The following is a 16,153-nucleotide window of genomic DNA, read 5'->3' as shown; positions in this document are numbered from 1 at the left end:
TGAGAACAACAAGAAAATGTCAACAAAAATTCAATTAAGAATCAAGGAAAAAAAGGGAACTTTATTCGAGCCAAACTGAGGATTCTAACTTGGGAGACAGACTCTCATAAAGCTCTGAGAACCGTTCTGCCTGTTAGAAGTCAAAGGCACAGTTGTATTCATTTTCAAGACAAAGCATCGTTCATCAAAATGACATACTGATAATTTTTCATAAAGTTCACCAAGGATACATATCCAGGTTAGTACATACAGAGCGAGCAGCAAGTCACCATGACCTCCTACAGAGTTGGGAAAGAACAGTATTCTTTTAAGAAGTTAAATCACTAGTGTCAGAAGAAAAAAATAAATTGATCTTCATGGTCGAGCAGGCAGGCACTCCCACGTTTGAGGAGCTGTGGTTGATGTGTAACGCAGATGCACGCCGCACTTTAGGGAGGGAGGGGGCCCAAACAAACAGAGAGAGAATTTTATGTTTAACTTTTTCTTGTCTTTCCTTAAAATACAAATTTTATTTCATCAACTCCAAGCACAAAAAAGAGATTATTTTTATCCCTATTTCTGAAATTTTTACACGGTATCTCTCCATGATGGAGTTTTTTTTCCCCTTCACTGAAACACAGTTGATATACAATATTTTGTTTCAGGTATACTACATAATGGTTTAACAATTGCATACATTATGAAATAATCACTTCGGTAAGTCTAGTAGCCATCTGTCCCCATATAGTTATTATTACTGACTATATTCCTTATGCTGTATATTACACCCCCGTGCTTTATTATGTAACTGCAGATGTGTACTTCTTAAAGCCCTTCTCCTGTTTCACACACACCTCAAACCCTCCCTCATACCTTCTGGCAACCATTTATTTGTTCTATGTATGAGTCTATTTTCCTTGTATTTTGTTTTTTAAATTCCACATATGAGTGAAGTCATGTGCTACGCCATTCTCTGACATAGCAAAATACCCTGCAGAGCTATCCATGTTGTTACAAATGCTAAGACTTCATTTTTTCATGGCTAATATTCCATTGTGTGTGTATGTATGTGTATATATGTATCACATTTTCTTTATCCATTCACCTATCAGTGGACATTTAGGTGGCTTTCTTAACTTGGCTATTATAAATAATGATACAACAAACAACAAAGTGCATATATTTTTTTGAATTAGTATTTTTGTTTTCTCTAGGTAAATACCCAGATGAGCAATTGCTGGATCATATGGCAGTTCTATTTTTAATTTTTTGAGGACCCACCATTTAGTTTTCCATAGTAGCTGCACCAACTTACAATCCTACCAACAGTGTACAAGGGTTCCCTTTTCTCCTCATTTTCACCAACACTTGCGATTTGTTGTCTTTTTGATGACAGCCATTCTGAGAGATGTGAGGTGGTAGCTCACTGTGGTTTTGATTTGAATTTCCCTGACGATTAGGGATGTGCCTCTTTTCACATACCTGTTGGCCATCTGTATGTCTTCCTTTTCCATGATGGGAGTCTCTCAGCCTGATGCACAAGTTATGTGTCAATCATTACCTTTTAAGGTTTATTTTTGCTGTGAATTGTCTGATGATCCCCAAAGCCTGAGCTCTGAATAAAAGCATTGCCACATATGTTAGGTTTATGTTTGTTTTCAGTATGTATTTTCTGATGCCTAGTAAGGCTTGCAAATTGGGTATAAGCTTTGCCACACTGATTACATTTGTAAGGTTTCTCTCCAGTGTGGATTGTTTTATGTTGAGTAAGATATGAACGCATTGTAAAAGCTTTGCCACACTCATTACATTTGTAAGGCTTCTCTCCAGTGTGAGTTCTCTCGTGACCCCAAAGTTGTGAACGTTGGATGAAAGCCTTATCACAGTCTTTACATTTATAAGATTTTTCTCCTGTATGAATTCTCTGATGTGCCATAAGGCTTGAACGTTGGGTAAATCCCTTGCCACACACATTACATTTGTGTGGTTTCTCACCAGTATGAATTCTCTCATGACCCCAAAGTTGTGAAAGTTCAATAAAAGCCTTGCCGCACACATTACATTTGTGTGGTTTCTCCCCAGCATGCATTTTCTGATGCCTAGTAAGGCGTGAAAATTGGGTAAAAGCTCTGCCACACTCATTACATTTGTAAGGTTTCTCTCCAGTATGGATTGTCTCATGTTGAGTAAGATTTGATCGCATGGTAAAGGCTCTGCCACACACAATACATTTGTAAGGTTTCTCTCCAGTATGGATCTTCTTATGTTTGTTAAGGCTTGACCGCTCAGCAAAGGCTTTGCCACACTCATTACAATCGTAAGGCTTCTCACCAGTATGCAATTTCTCATGACTCCAAAGGAGTGAATGTTGGATAAAGGCCTTACCACACTCATGACATTTATATGGTTTCTCCCCAGTGTGCATTCTCTGATGATTTGCAAGGTGTGAATTTCGACTAAAGACCTTGCCACATACATGACATTTATATGGTTTCTCTCCTGTATGCACTCTCTGATGTGTAGTGAGATTAGAACACTGGTTAAAGGCTTTGCCACACACGTTACATCTGTAAGGTTTCTGTCCAGAATGAATTCTCCTGTGATTCCTGAGGTTTGAGCTCTTGCTAAAAGCCTTCCCACAGTCATTACAGCTGTAAGATTTTTCTCGAGTGTGGGTTCTCCTGTGTTGTGCAGGTGACACAGTGTTCTCCACACTAGGAGGGATTCTGTGAAGTGCTGACACTGAGGAGCCACTGCTGACTGGCTTCTCGACTTGACCGCACGCACACACTTCCTCCTCAGCTGGAAACCTCTGCAGCTGAGCCGCCTGGGCCTGCGGGCTCACTCCAGGTCTACTGGCCAAACACTTGAGGTCTCTGCTTCCAGCAACGCTGACGTTATTCTTCCTTGTTAACAAACTTCTTATGAATGGCTTGTCGTGCGTGAAATGTTCACATGCATTATTTCTTAGAGAAACACTCTGAGGAAAACGAATGAAGGATTTATTATTGTGATCTTCTCCATGACTGAGATTTTTGTTATGGGTCAAAAGTACTCCTTTGTCATTTCCTGCATCGTATCCCCACTCACCCTCACACTCCTGCACATCTGCACAGACTTCCTTGAGGTCAAAATCCTTGAGGTCATGGTTGTCATTTCTGTCCAGTCTCACTAGATGGCATAATTCTCCTTTATTAATGTCCTCTCTTGGTGACAACTCCTTGACTGCAAATCCAGCAGAAAGGCTTCCTATTAAATCAGTTGGAGAATAAATATTTTATATTGAATTACATAATTATACAAAAAATGTGTTTAATAACATGTGGAAATATATAAGAAAAAGATATTTTTAAAAGTCTGTATATCACAATAATAATTAATAAAATACTTTAGGAACTCATGATAAATCTAGCAGGTAAGTTAATAAGTAACCACAATTATACAAAATAATAGTCTTTGGCATTCTAAAGGATTTTTCCATAAAAACCAAAGAAAGAATTTACATTCTAGAAGGAACATATAAAAGGAAAAGTGAAATATATGTTGACAATCACTGAACTTTGTCTATCTCCTGAGTTCTTCCAAGGATATAAAATATGAAAGGAAACTAAATAGGTCCTGCGGTCAGGACTACAGACGACTTAGCCCTGATATGTATTAAATGAAAACCAAAAGAGATCAAGGGGAAAGAGGACTCCAGAGAGAGGCATCTCAGTCCCTCTCAAACCAAGGCACCAAAATGGTCAATGGTGTCAGAAAATAGAGTATTGTAGGTCATGACAAAGCTTTTCCTCAGCTCTGAATGAGCTGGAGCATCACGGTAGAGTGGGAGCTTAAACTTTTATATATTTGAATAACAGAGTGACAAGTTTTAGTGTGTGGGAGGGATTTCCTTTGAGCACCCAAAAGAAACAAACTTGTATTCTTCCACAGATCCTTCCCATTTGAGGAGAATTTCCTAAACAAGATTTAATGGAGCAGTTTACTTTGTGCCCACCTGAGCTCACATCTCGATATATTCCCACTTGCCTGGATTTTTCCCTATTTTCACTTTGCCCTCCAAAGTCCAGGGCTCTTTCCCTTGTTCTAAAATGGAGGTAATATTCAGCTTAAGAGAGATTTCAATTCATAAAGTAAAATGGAGTATGACATGCTATGCTGTTCCAGAACACATGCCCAGCTCTTTGTTCAGCTAAGAAGAAAGAAAATTATAGTTGGGTCTAGAAATGTATTATAAAAATTAGTCAACTGACTGCCTCCTGAATGCTTAGATTATTTTAAGTATGCAGATATCTAGCTCTCTTCCAAGAACTACAGAATCAAAAGCACAAGAGTGAAACCACAGAATGACATATTTTTTTTAATTTGCCATAAGGTTTTCTGACTGCTGACGTTCTGCAGCCACCACTAATCAAGCATGAATGCAGAACATCTGAAGAAACGAGAAGTTATAGAGTCATAAGCCACATTATGAAGGCTTTTCATTCTGAATCCAAACAGCTTCAATTACTCTCTCAAGAACAGAGCTTTGAAACTCTCACAAGCATGCTAGGGGCTCATAAAAGACTCAGAAGGGAAAATGCATAGATACACAGTAGTTACCAACTTCCGGAGAGGAGTTATCCTCACCCAGGGAGATCAGGTTCCTGTAGGTCTCCACCATCACGTCCCTGTACAAGGCCCTCTGAGCAGGGTCCAGGCATTCCCACTCCTCCTGAGAGAATTCAATGGCCACATCCTTGAATGTCAACAGTCCCTGAAAGGAAAGCACATTTCACCAAGTGGACAAGGAGAGAGTTCTGAGTTTGACACAAAATTACAGAAGCAGCTCTGGCTAGAGCAAATGTTCTGACTGATCCATAAGATAATTTTGAGCAAGTTACATTTCTCGATTTTTTTTCAACTGAGGTGAAATTCATGTAACATAAGGTTCGCTATTTTAAGGTATCACTCAGAGGCATTTAGTACATTCACAATGTTGCACAAACACCACCTGTTTAGTTCAAAAACATTTTTATGGTTGCTGAAGGAAATTTACCCATTAAGCAATCGCTTCCCATTCTCCTTTGCCCCCATCCCTGTACACCACTAATGTCTACTGTCATTACACATTTACCTATTTGTGATATTTTCATATAAATGGAATGGTATGAAATGAGCTTTTCTGTGTGGCTTCTTTCACTTAGAATGGTGTTTTTGGTTCATCCATGATGTAGTATCAGTACTACATTCCTACAGTATCAGTACTACATTCCTACAGTATCCGTACTACATTCCTTTTTTAGGGCTGAATAATATTTGATTCTATGACTACACCACATTTTACTTATTCACTCATCCCTTGATGGTCATTTAGCTTGTTACCACTTCTTGCCTAGTGTTAATAGTGCTGCTGGAACTTTCATGTACAAATATGTGTGTGAATACCTGTTTTCAATTTTTTTTGGTATATACCTAGAGAGGAATTAGAATCACGTTGTTTAAACTTTTTAAGATCTGCCACACTGTTTTCCACAGCAGTACATTTTACCAGCAACGTGTCAGGATTCTCATTTCTCCACATTTTTACCAATACTTGCTATTTTGCATTTTATTATACTCATCCTGGTGGGTGTGAGATGATATCTCTTTTTTAAAAATTTATTTATTATTTTTGGCTGCGTCAGGTCTTAGTTGCGGCATGCAGGATCTTTTGTTGCAGCGCGTAGGCTTCTCTCTAGCTGTGGTGTGCAGGCTCAGTAGTTGTGGTGTGCGGTCTTAGTTGCCCAGAGGCATGTGGGATCTTAGTTCCCCAACCAGGGATGGAACCCGTGTCCGCTGCACTGGAAGGCAGATTCTTAACCACTGGACCACCAGGGAAGTCCCAAATGATGTCTCATGGTGGTTTTAATTTTGCATTTTCCTAATGACTAAGTTCGTTGAACATCTTTTCATGTGCTTCTTGGCTGTTTCTATATCTTCTATTCTTGAATTTTAGGATCAGAGAAATGTCTAATAGAAGTCTTTTGACCATCTTATAATTGGGTTCTTTGTATTTCTGTTGCTGATGTGTAGGTGTTCATATACTCTATAGAGAGTAGACCCTTACCAGATACGTGATTTGCAAATATTTCCTCCCATTTGGTAGATTATGTTTTCACTTACATGACAGCGTCATTCAGTGCACAACCATTATTAATTCTGTTGAAGACAAATTTATGTATTTTGTCTTTCTGTTTTTTGCTTTTGGTGTCGTATCAAAAAAATCCACTGCCAAGCCCAAGGTCATGAAGATTTACCCCTATGCATTCATCTAAGGGTTTTATAGTTTTAGCTCTTATATTTAGTTTTTGATTCATTTTGAATTGATTTATTTATATGGAGAAAGGCAGAGGTTCAATTTCATTCTCTTTCACATGGATATCCAGTTGTCCCAGCACCACTTAAGAGACTATTCTTTTTCCATTGTATATTCTTGGCACCCTGGCAAAAAAAGGAATTGACCACATGGGTATGGGTTTATTTGTGGACTCTCATTCTATTGCTTTGATCTGTATTTCTATCCTCATGCTAGAACCCCAGTCTTGATTACTCTAGGTTTGTAGTAAGGTTTGATGTTGGGAACAGTAAGTCCTCCAACTTTGTTGGGTTTTTTTTCACATTTATTTTGGTTATCTGGGGTCTATTCAAATTTAATATGAATTTTATTTTATTTTAATTAATTTATTTATTTATTTTTGGCAGTGTTAGGTCTTTGTTGTTGCACACGGGCTTTCTCTAGTTGCGGAAAGTGGGGGCTACTCTTCGTGGCGGTGCACGGGCTTCTCGTTGTGGTGGCTTCTCTTGTTGCACAGCATGGGCTCTAGGTGTGTAGGCTTCAGTAGTTGTGGCACACGGGCTCAGTAGTTGTGGCTCACGGACTCTAGAGCACAGGATCAGTAGTTGTGGCGCATGGGCTTAGTTGCTCCTCAGCATGTAGGATCTTCCTGGACCAGGGCTCGAACCCGTGATCCCTGCATTAGCAGGTGGATTCTTAACCACTGCACCACCAGGGAAATCCCCAATATGAATTTTAGGATCAACTTTTCCATTTGTGCAATAGAGACTGCTGGGATTTGATGGTGATTGCATTGAATCTTCATAACACTTCGGAGAGTATTGCCATCTTAACAACTCTAAGTCTTCCAATCCATGAACAGAGGATATCTTTACATTTATTTAAGTTTTTTTTTTCATTTCTTTCAGCAACACTTGTAGTATTCATTATATAAATCTTCCATTTCCTTGGTTAAATTCTTATTCTTTTTGATGCTGTTGTAAATGGAACTGTTTTACTTTGAATTTGTTGATTGCTAGGTACAGAAATACAACTGATATTGAGTATTGCTATGTAACTTCAGTAAATTTGCTTATATCGCTAGTAGTTTTTTGAGGATTCCTTAGGTCTTTCTAAATATGACATCATGTATCCTGTAAGTATACTTTGACTTCTTTTCCAATTTTGATACCTTTTATTTCTTTTCTTTCTAATTTGTATGGCTACAACTTCCAGTACAATATCGAAGTATAGTTGCAAAATGGGGCTCGTTGTCTTCTGCCTAACATTATAAGAAAGTTTTCAGTCTTCTACCAGTGAGTATGTTAGCTGTGGGATTTTAATAAACATGCCTTTTCAGATCAAGGATATCCCTTCTATTATTAATTTTGAGTGCACTCTGTTTTTGTCACATGGAGTGTTCTGTACATGTCTATTACATCTCGTTGGTTTACAGAGTTGCTCAGTCCTTTATTTCCCTATTGGTCTTCCGTCTGGTTGCTCTACTTATTATAAGGGGAGTACTGAAGTCTCCAACTATTATAGTTGAACTGTCCATCTCTCTTCAATTTTTGCTTCAAAATATTTGGGGTTTAGTTGTTATGTGCATATGATTTATGGTTGTTTCATCATATTGATGGATCGATCCTTTTATTGATATATAATGTCCTTAAAAGTCACTGGTAACAATTTTATGACTTAAAGTCTATTTAGTCTGATATTAGCATAGCTAGGATCGGTTACTATTTCCATGGAATATCTTTCCCTACCCTTTCACTTTCAACCTATTTGAGTATCTTAAAGTGAGCATTTTGTAGAAAGATACAGTGGAATCATTTTTTTAAAATTCTTGCAATTGTTGCCTTTTAATGCAGAATTTAATCTTTTACACTTAAAGTAACTCTAAACAAGGGAAGAATTGCTTCTGCCATTTAGCTATTTGCTTTCTATATGTCCAATATTTTCTTTGTTTTGTAATTCCTCCCTTGCTTCCTTCTTTGTGTCTCTGTGGGCATAACATTTGGATTCCCTTCCTATTTACTTTTCTGTATATTTTAAAATTATTTTATTAGTGGTTACCCTGGAAATTACAGTTTATTAGTTTATATTAAAGTAATATCTGAGTTCCAGTTCATACTCACTTAGCTTTAACAGCATATAACAATTGCTCTTATACTGTTCCCCTTTATATTGTTATTGTCAAAAATTACTTCTTTATACATTTTGCACTCAGTAACAGATTTACAATTACTGTTTTACACATTTGTCTCTTAAGTTGCATAGGAAAAAATGAGTTAAAAATCGAAAATACAGGGCTTCCCTGGTGGTGCAGTGGTTGAGAGTCCGCCTGCCGATGCAGGGGACACGGGTTCGTGCTCTGGTCCGGGAAGATCCCACATGCCGTGGAGCGGCGGGTCCCGTGAGCCATAGCTGCTGGCCTGCACGTCCGGAGCCTGTACTCCGCAATCGGAGAGGCCACAGCAGTGAGAGGCCCACGTACTGCAAAAATAAAAATAAAAAAAATAAAATAAAAATCGAAAATACAATAATACTGGCTTTTAGGTATGCCTATATAGTTACATTACCACTGTACTTTATTTGTTCCCATGGCTTTGAGGTACTGCTGTTATCCTTTCATTTCAGTCTAAAGAACTCCATTTAATATTTCATGTAGGATAAGTGAGTCAGTATGAACTCCTTCAGTTTTTGTTTATGTAGGCATCTCTAAATTTCACTATCAGTTTTAAGGCATACTTTCCCTAATAATGAATTCCTGGTAGTTTTTTTTTTTTAACCTTTCAAACTTTAAATATATCATCAGACTCCTTCCTGGCCTCCAGTTTCTGATGAGTAATAGGCTGTTAATCTTATTGAGGATCCCTGTACACGAGAAGTTGTTTCTGTTTGCTACTTTCCCCATTCTCTTTTTGTCTTTTAACAGTTGGTTATGTGTGTTGCCCAGGCTCTCTATGTGTTTATTCACTTGAAATTTGTTGAGTTTCCTACATTTGTAGTTTTTAAATAAATTTATGAGGTTTTCAGCTCTTATTTCCTCAAATATTCTTTCTGCCCATTCTCCTTTCCTTCTGTGACCCCTATTATATGTATACTGGTATTCTTTTTTTTTTTTAACAAATGTTTATCAAGTTCTCATTTTGTGCCCATATTGTTTAATTAAGAATCACCATGTGCATCTTCTTTTACTTTTTTATTTTTTGGCTGTGCCACACGGCATTCGGGGATCTAGTTCCCTGACCAGGGATCAAACCTGTGTCCCCTGTATTGGAAGTGCAGAGTCTTAACCACTGGACTGCCAGGGAAGTCCCCTATACTAGTATTCTTGAGAGTGCCCCAAAGGTTTCTTAGTCTCTGTTCATTGTTCTTTTTTCTACCTTTCTTCTGCTCAGAGTGGATAATTCCAAGTAATGTATGTTTAAGTTCACTGACTCTTTATTCTGATTGTCAATCTGCTGTCAAAACCCTGTAATAAATTTTCAATTTCAGCTATGGTAGTTTTGGGCTCCAGAATGTCTTTTTCTTCTCTTTTCTATAATTTGTCTCTTTATTGATATTTTCTATTTGTTGAAACATTGTTCTCCCACTTTGCTTTAGTTCTTTGTTCATGGTTTCCCGTAGCTCTCGGAGTATGTTTAAAACAGTTGATTTAAAATCTTTTCTTAGGAGCCGGTGGTGGTCTGGGGGGCAGCGCCACGCTGCTCCCTGCGAGCTGGTCCCGTGGCCAGGTGGGTAGCCAGCCTGAGGGCGCAGCACCATGAAGCTGTACAGCCTCAGCGTCCTGTACAAAGGCTATACCAAGGTGGTGCTGCTCAAAGCCGCGTACGATGTGTCCTCCTTCAGCTTCTTCCAGAGGTCCAGCGTTCAGGAATTCACGACCTTCACAAGTCAGCTGACTGTGGAGCGCTCCTCGAAAGGCAGCAGAGCTTCTATCAAAGAACAAGAATATCTGTGCCATGTCTACGTGAGAAACGACAGTCTGGTGGGAGTAGTCATTGCTGACAGTGAATACTCATCCCAGGTGGTGTTTACCTTGCTGGAGAAGGTACTAGATGAATTCTCCAAGCAGGTCGACAGGATAGACTGGCCAGTTGGATCCCTGGTACCATCCAGTACGCAGGCCTGGATGGTCACCTCAGTAGATACCAGAACCCCTGAGAAGCTGACCCCATGACTAAAGTGCAGGCTGAACTAGATGAGACCAAAATCATCCTGCACAACACCATGGAGTTTTTGTTAGAGCGTGGCAGGAAGCTAGATGACCTGGTGTCCAAGTCTGAAGTGCTGGGAATACAGTCTAAAGCCTTCTATAAAACGGCCCGGAAGCAAAACTCATGCTGTGCGATCATGTGATAGCAGCTGGCAGAGGCCCCTGCGCTGGAACATCACCATCATTCACATCACAGCTGCAGCCACCAGGGAGCAGGGCCACTGTGGAACGACCCGAGTGGGACAGACTCAACTTTGGCTTTGGAGCTCATGGGAGGAACTGAAGGGTGGAAGAGACCTGGGGGTGGGGAGGGAACATTCAGATTCACATGTCTAGTAATTTGAGGTCCCCTAAAAGTGTATTTGGGGGCCGAATGAAACCATAAAGCTCAGTGACTCCCGTAAAAAAAAAAAATCTTTACTTAGTACGCAATGTCTGTTCTTCCTCGGAAACACCATCATTAATGCAGTAATCATGGTTAAGCTGCCCAATCTGGAGAAATCCTTAGACATCTGTACTGAAGTTGGCCTGCACAAAAGCAGCCACTATGGCATTTTTTTTAACAGTAAAAAGTGTGAAAACCCTTGTGTTTTCATTAAGAGAATAGTCCAATGAGGAAATAAAAGAGAAAGTCACCTCTATGTTTACTAACATGAAAGTAACTCCAACATATATGGCATGTAAATATTTAAATTTGCAGAATGGGGGAGAGGGATAAATTGGGAGAGTGGGATTAACATATACATGCTACTATATATAAAATAGACAGCTAATAAGAACGTGAGGTATAGCACAGGGAACTCTACTCAATACTCTGTAATGGCTTGTATGGGAAAAGAATCTAAAAAAAAGAAGAGTGGACATATGTATATGTACAATGATTCAGTTTGCCTACACCTGAAACTAACATAACATTGTAAAGCAACTCCAATAAATTTTTTTTTAATTTGCAGAATAAAATACCATAACGAAACATTTACCAAAAAATATTTTCTAAAATCACTTTAGAATATAAAATGCATTTATATAAGATTTGGGCTAAGAGCTAACAGTTGTACCTAATGGAGACAGTAAGTGATGGTGGAAGACATGATAGAGAAGCGGATGTTTTACTTCTCAGTCTCTAAACCGCATCACTATGTGGAGCTGAACCACAAATATACATACATGAGATGTCTAATTTAAAAAAATATAACCCTGAACAACAGTTAGTAGAATCAGAATGTGGCTCCAGGCTCTCTGATGGTAGAAAGTTCTGCTCCTATTTCTTGGCTAAATTATGATCATTTTAATCTAAAACGCCTGCTGCATGAGAGTCCTTACAGGAACACCTGGGTCTTTGTGAGATGAATGTTGTGTGAATAATTTATAGAGCCTTTCCTGTTAGACAATTAATTTGATTCCACTTTTTAAAACAAATTATGTACGAAAACACCCTCTCTACACCTTATTTCTATTTTGGAACTTCCCATTTTATTCTAAAGTACTGATATTTTGGAGTCAGAAACACACTGATTCACTTAACTTCAAAGGCACTTATAAAATCTGACAAAGCATGTTTCCCCATATCAGTCTTCCTTCCCAGACCTCCTCAGGTATCTGTGCACAGGAGCACATCACTTACACATGTAGTCTCTTTCATCCTGGTTTCTATGGAGCTGAACGGGCACCAGAAGGGAGCACTAAACAGTCCTCACTGCCCTACCTCACTGACACCACAGAGCCTACTCCCCATCTCCAATCCACGCCTCAGTATAAACCTTTCACGGGATGACCACCTGAAAGGGGGCTCTTCCCAAGTTCCCCGTCACTGGGTCACAGTGACATGGAATCTCCAGGGAGGTGAGAGGAGACGGAGGGAAGGCCCTGTGTGTGAGTAAATATTTTAGACAGGAAACTTCGGAGACCAAGAAGCTCAGCGCGTCCAAAACGTGTCATTTTAGGAAGGAGAGAACAGTCCACAAAGAATATGACTTTCACCTGGGAAAGGGCCATTCCTTCTCCTTTCTGTCCTCTTCCTCTGAGCTGCTTTCTCAGGTAGGATTATTCTGTGTGACAAAAATACGTTCTTAAATGCTTAGAATCAACATACCTCCCTCCCCTGCCACAAGTATACACACAGGGAGAACCTTAATATGGGGGAGAGAAGGGCCACAGCAACAGGACGGATGCAGACAGAATAACCTCCTATAAGGAGACCAGTCAGTGAGCCTGTCACCCCCTTCTTCAGGAAGCCCTCCCTGCTGCTGCTGGAACGCCCACTGCGCTGCAACTGCGCCGTCCTTGTCCACTTGGCCCTCAGCCAGAGGCAAGTGCCTCGTCCCAGCCCCTGGCTCCTCCCAAGGAAGCCAGCATCCAGTGACTGGCTGATGCAGGATAGGAGGCTTGTCCCATCCGACAAGTGGGAGCAACTCCGAAGGGCCCCCCAGCTCCAGAGCTCCCTGCTGACGCTCTACTGAAGACTTCAGATTTCTGTCCTGAAGGCGATGGGAAACCCTAAGAGGGTTTAATACCAAGAGATGACACAATTAAACTTAAGATTTACCCTAAAACCTGTAATTATACTTGTTTCTTCAACTTAATTAGTGGCACAGTATCTATTCTTCCAGGGAACAATGTATCATCTTCAATTACTCCATCCTGTCCTCTTACCTACATCTAATAAATCATCAAAGGACACAGACTCTACCTTCTCAATAGGTTTCAAATTCATCCTTTCCTTTCGTATGATGCTTTCTACCCCACACGCATCCTCACGTGTCAGATAATTTCAAAGATCTGTGAAGTTTCCCTTGCCTGTGATTTCTTCTTCCTTCAATCCATAATCCACATACTTATGAGGGTTCAGTATTTAAAATGCAACATTGACCTATTAGTATCTTGTTTTAGCCTCTCAATGACCTCTTCGTGTCAACAGGATCAAATCAAGCTCCTTAGGAGAGAATATGTTGTGAGTCCCCTGGTGACAGGACCCCTGCTTTGCCTGCATTTCTTTCACTCTGCATCACGCTCTGCATCCAAGCAACATTACAGGATGCTAATATCCTCTTCTTCACCCCGACAACACACTTACTTTCTTTTGGAATGCTGCTTCTCCTTTATTAGCTGTTAAATTAATATAAACTATTTAAATCCAACTTGAATAATAAAAATAAACTAAGATGAAATGGCTGTAAGAGCTGCCTCTCCTGATTCTTTCTTTTCCCCTAAATGGTCCCATTTAATCCCACCCAGAAAGAATTATTCACCTCTGCAGTTTACGCATGCTTCTATTATTCCATTTAACAAGGTATGTTTTTAAATATTCACATATCTATTTTCCCTAAAAGAATGTAAGCTCTGTGTAAAAGGGAACATGTTTTCCACTCTGGTAGCTTGCATTCGGTTCCACATGCTGGCAACCCATCTCCTGAGATCTCTCCTGAACAAAATTTGAAAGCCTACCTTATAGTAACTGACTTACCCAGCTCCTCATCATTCAGTGGGGCCTACTTATAGGCCATTTGAAACAAGGTGTTTGAGTAGTAAGATGATATCCTTTTTTAAAAATTGTATTTATTTATTTACTTGGCTGCGTCGGGTCTTAGTCGCGGCATGTGGGATCTTTTTAGTTGCGGAAGCTTTAGTTGCAGCACGTGGGATATAGTTCCCTGACCAGTGATTGAACCCAGGCCCCCTGCATTGGCAGTGTGGACAAAGATTCAAGGATGCGTGTGGGATAGAAAGCATCATACGAAAGGAAAGGATGAATTTGAAACCTATTGAGAAGGTATAGAATCTTTGTCCTTTGTCTTTCTCCACAATATTTCTTTTTTTTTTTTAAATCCATCCTCTGACAAAGGCCTTCCTGACAACTTTCCATACAGTTAGTCATAAAATAAAAAAATACAGAACACAGCAGAGAGTATCTCATACACTAGAAACCAACATGACAGGAGTCCCTTCTCATTTTTCTCATCACTGTAAAAAAAAAAAAAAGAAGAAGAAAAAAAAAAAAACCCAAACCTAAGAACTTAGTTTTGGTGAGGCACAGGGCGTTGGTCCCTTACCAAATGAACCGAAATAACCCAGCAGAGAATTCAAACCAAGGGAGTAAGATTTGGAGCGGGGCGGGGAGGGGGGGAAGGCGGGGGGTGGTGGTCGTGGTCAGTCTCCACAATGTTTCTGATGCCTCACTAGCTGCATATATTTCCGCCTCTGTATTCCCTCACTGGTCTCCCTGGAGGGAGGTGAAGAGCGCAAATCCACCTCCTGAGTCAGGACTTTACCCGACGAAGGGTGGGGTGGGGTGGGAATGGGAGTGGGGAGGGGAGCCAGGAGTCACACAAAGGTTTGAGAAAGGGAGTCAGAGTAGGAAAACATCGCTGCAGGAAGTCAGTGTCTATATGGACCGAAGGCAGAAAGTTGGGGCCGGTACCTGCCTCAGAGTGATTTAACCGGAACCGGACCCAGACTCCTGGGACTCGAACCGAGTCTTCTGCCGACGCCGAGACAGGCGAAAGAGCAGACTCAGAGCAAGATCGACGAGCGCGTTCAGGGGTTTTAACTTACCGGGAGACCCCGGATTCCGGGTGTGGTGGACCAGTGCCCGAAGACCGCATAGCACAATTTCCAGAAAAACCGACACTTTAACTGTCCTGAGTGCCCGTGACGCTCCGCGGAATCCGCTTCCGGGTCTGCAGGGAACTGCGCGTGCGCACCGGGGCGGGGCCGGAGGCGGGGCCGGGGCCGTCAAGGGGCGCGTCTCGGACGCTCCGGCGGTTGGAGGCGGTGTCTCTGGTGGAGCCTCCTTGGGGGAGCCGGGTCTGACACCCCCCCGCACCCGCCCCTGGAAGATTCTGGTCTGTTCCTCTTCCTTGCGGACAGGCTCCGCGTTTCTACTTTGAATCCTTTGAACGTGTCTGGTGTCCTTTGGAGCCAGGCTACGTGCAGGATTAGAGATGCGGAGGCCACTTGTATTGGAAGCGGAGAGTTGAAAACGGTTTACGTGAAAACAGCGAGCGAGTGAAGATGCGGATCCACCAAGGGCGGCAGGAGCGCTGGGACCTTGGGGGCGGGGCTTGGCGTTGTGGGCGTGATCCCGGAACTTCTGAGACCCCAGGCAGTTACAGCTTTTTATTTAATTAAGCGAAAGCCTGAGTTTTATTTAGAGTAGGTGATGGAAACTGGAGTGACAGGAAAGGCAAAATTGTGCCTGTGCGGAATGTGCAGTTATGTACTCACTTCCCTCCAGAGCATAATTTAAACTTCTGTCCCCCATTCACTTGGAGGCATCAAAAAGATCAGTGAGGAAAAATTTCAACCCCAAACCTGTCATTGTCTGAGGTACTCCGTTGGAGACTGTGAGCAAGGAGTTGGCTATAGTCAGGAACTGGAGAAACAAGCTTTAGGAAGGAATTCAACCACATTTTTGTATTTTACTGTATAGATTTTTCTTTCCTTTGACTTGTATCATGCTATAGGATGTCAAGAGTAAGACCATTTTGATAGAAATTTCCATTTCCCAAATATCAACTACTAATGATGTTATCTTCAGTGTAGTTCTGCTGCTTATTAACTTTTCTTATGCAATTTGGCATATTTCTGAATTTTTTTGTGTGTTTGAGTTATTTTTTAATCATTTTCATGTGTTTTTTTCTGCTTTATGACAAATT

General features: G+C 40.7%; 1 protein-coding gene and 1 pseudogene across 2 annotated transcripts; one reads left to right on the top strand and one right to left on the bottom strand.

The window, feature by feature from the left end:
* Nucleotides 1-13: 13 nt before the first annotated feature.
* On the bottom strand, nt 14-15,168 carry LOC132480795 (zinc finger protein 677-like). 2 transcript variants are annotated; one of them, XM_060085252.1, is made up of 5 exons: nt 15,051-15,168; nt 12,480-12,547; nt 4,582-4,735; nt 3,070-3,228; nt 2,845-2,959 (listed from the first exon to the last, which is right to left on the bottom strand). In XM_060085252.1, the coding sequence occupies exons 2-5, from the start codon at nt 12,492-12,494 to the stop codon at nt 2,940-2,942; spliced, it is 348 nt and encodes a 115-aa protein (XP_059941235.1). In that variant the 5' UTR covers nt 12,495-12,547; nt 15,051-15,168; the 3' UTR covers nt 2,845-2,939. The 2 variants fall into 2 exon arrangements, with proteins under 2 accessions (XP_059941234.1, XP_059941235.1); XM_060085251.1 differs by having other exon boundaries at nt 14-3,228.
* Nucleotides 10,047-10,668, top strand: LOC132480848 (synaptobrevin homolog YKT6-like; annotated as a pseudogene).
* Nucleotides 15,169-16,153: the final 985 nt, after the last annotated feature.

Source organism: Mesoplodon densirostris, chromosome 19, assembly GCF_025265405.1.
Source record: "Mesoplodon densirostris isolate mMesDen1 chromosome 19, mMesDen1 primary haplotype, whole genome shotgun sequence".
Taxonomy (NCBI): domain Eukaryota; kingdom Metazoa; phylum Chordata; class Mammalia; order Artiodactyla; family Ziphiidae; genus Mesoplodon; species Mesoplodon densirostris.
The sequence above is the reverse complement of the archived record's forward strand: the minus strand, read 5'-3'. Positions and strand labels throughout refer to the sequence as shown.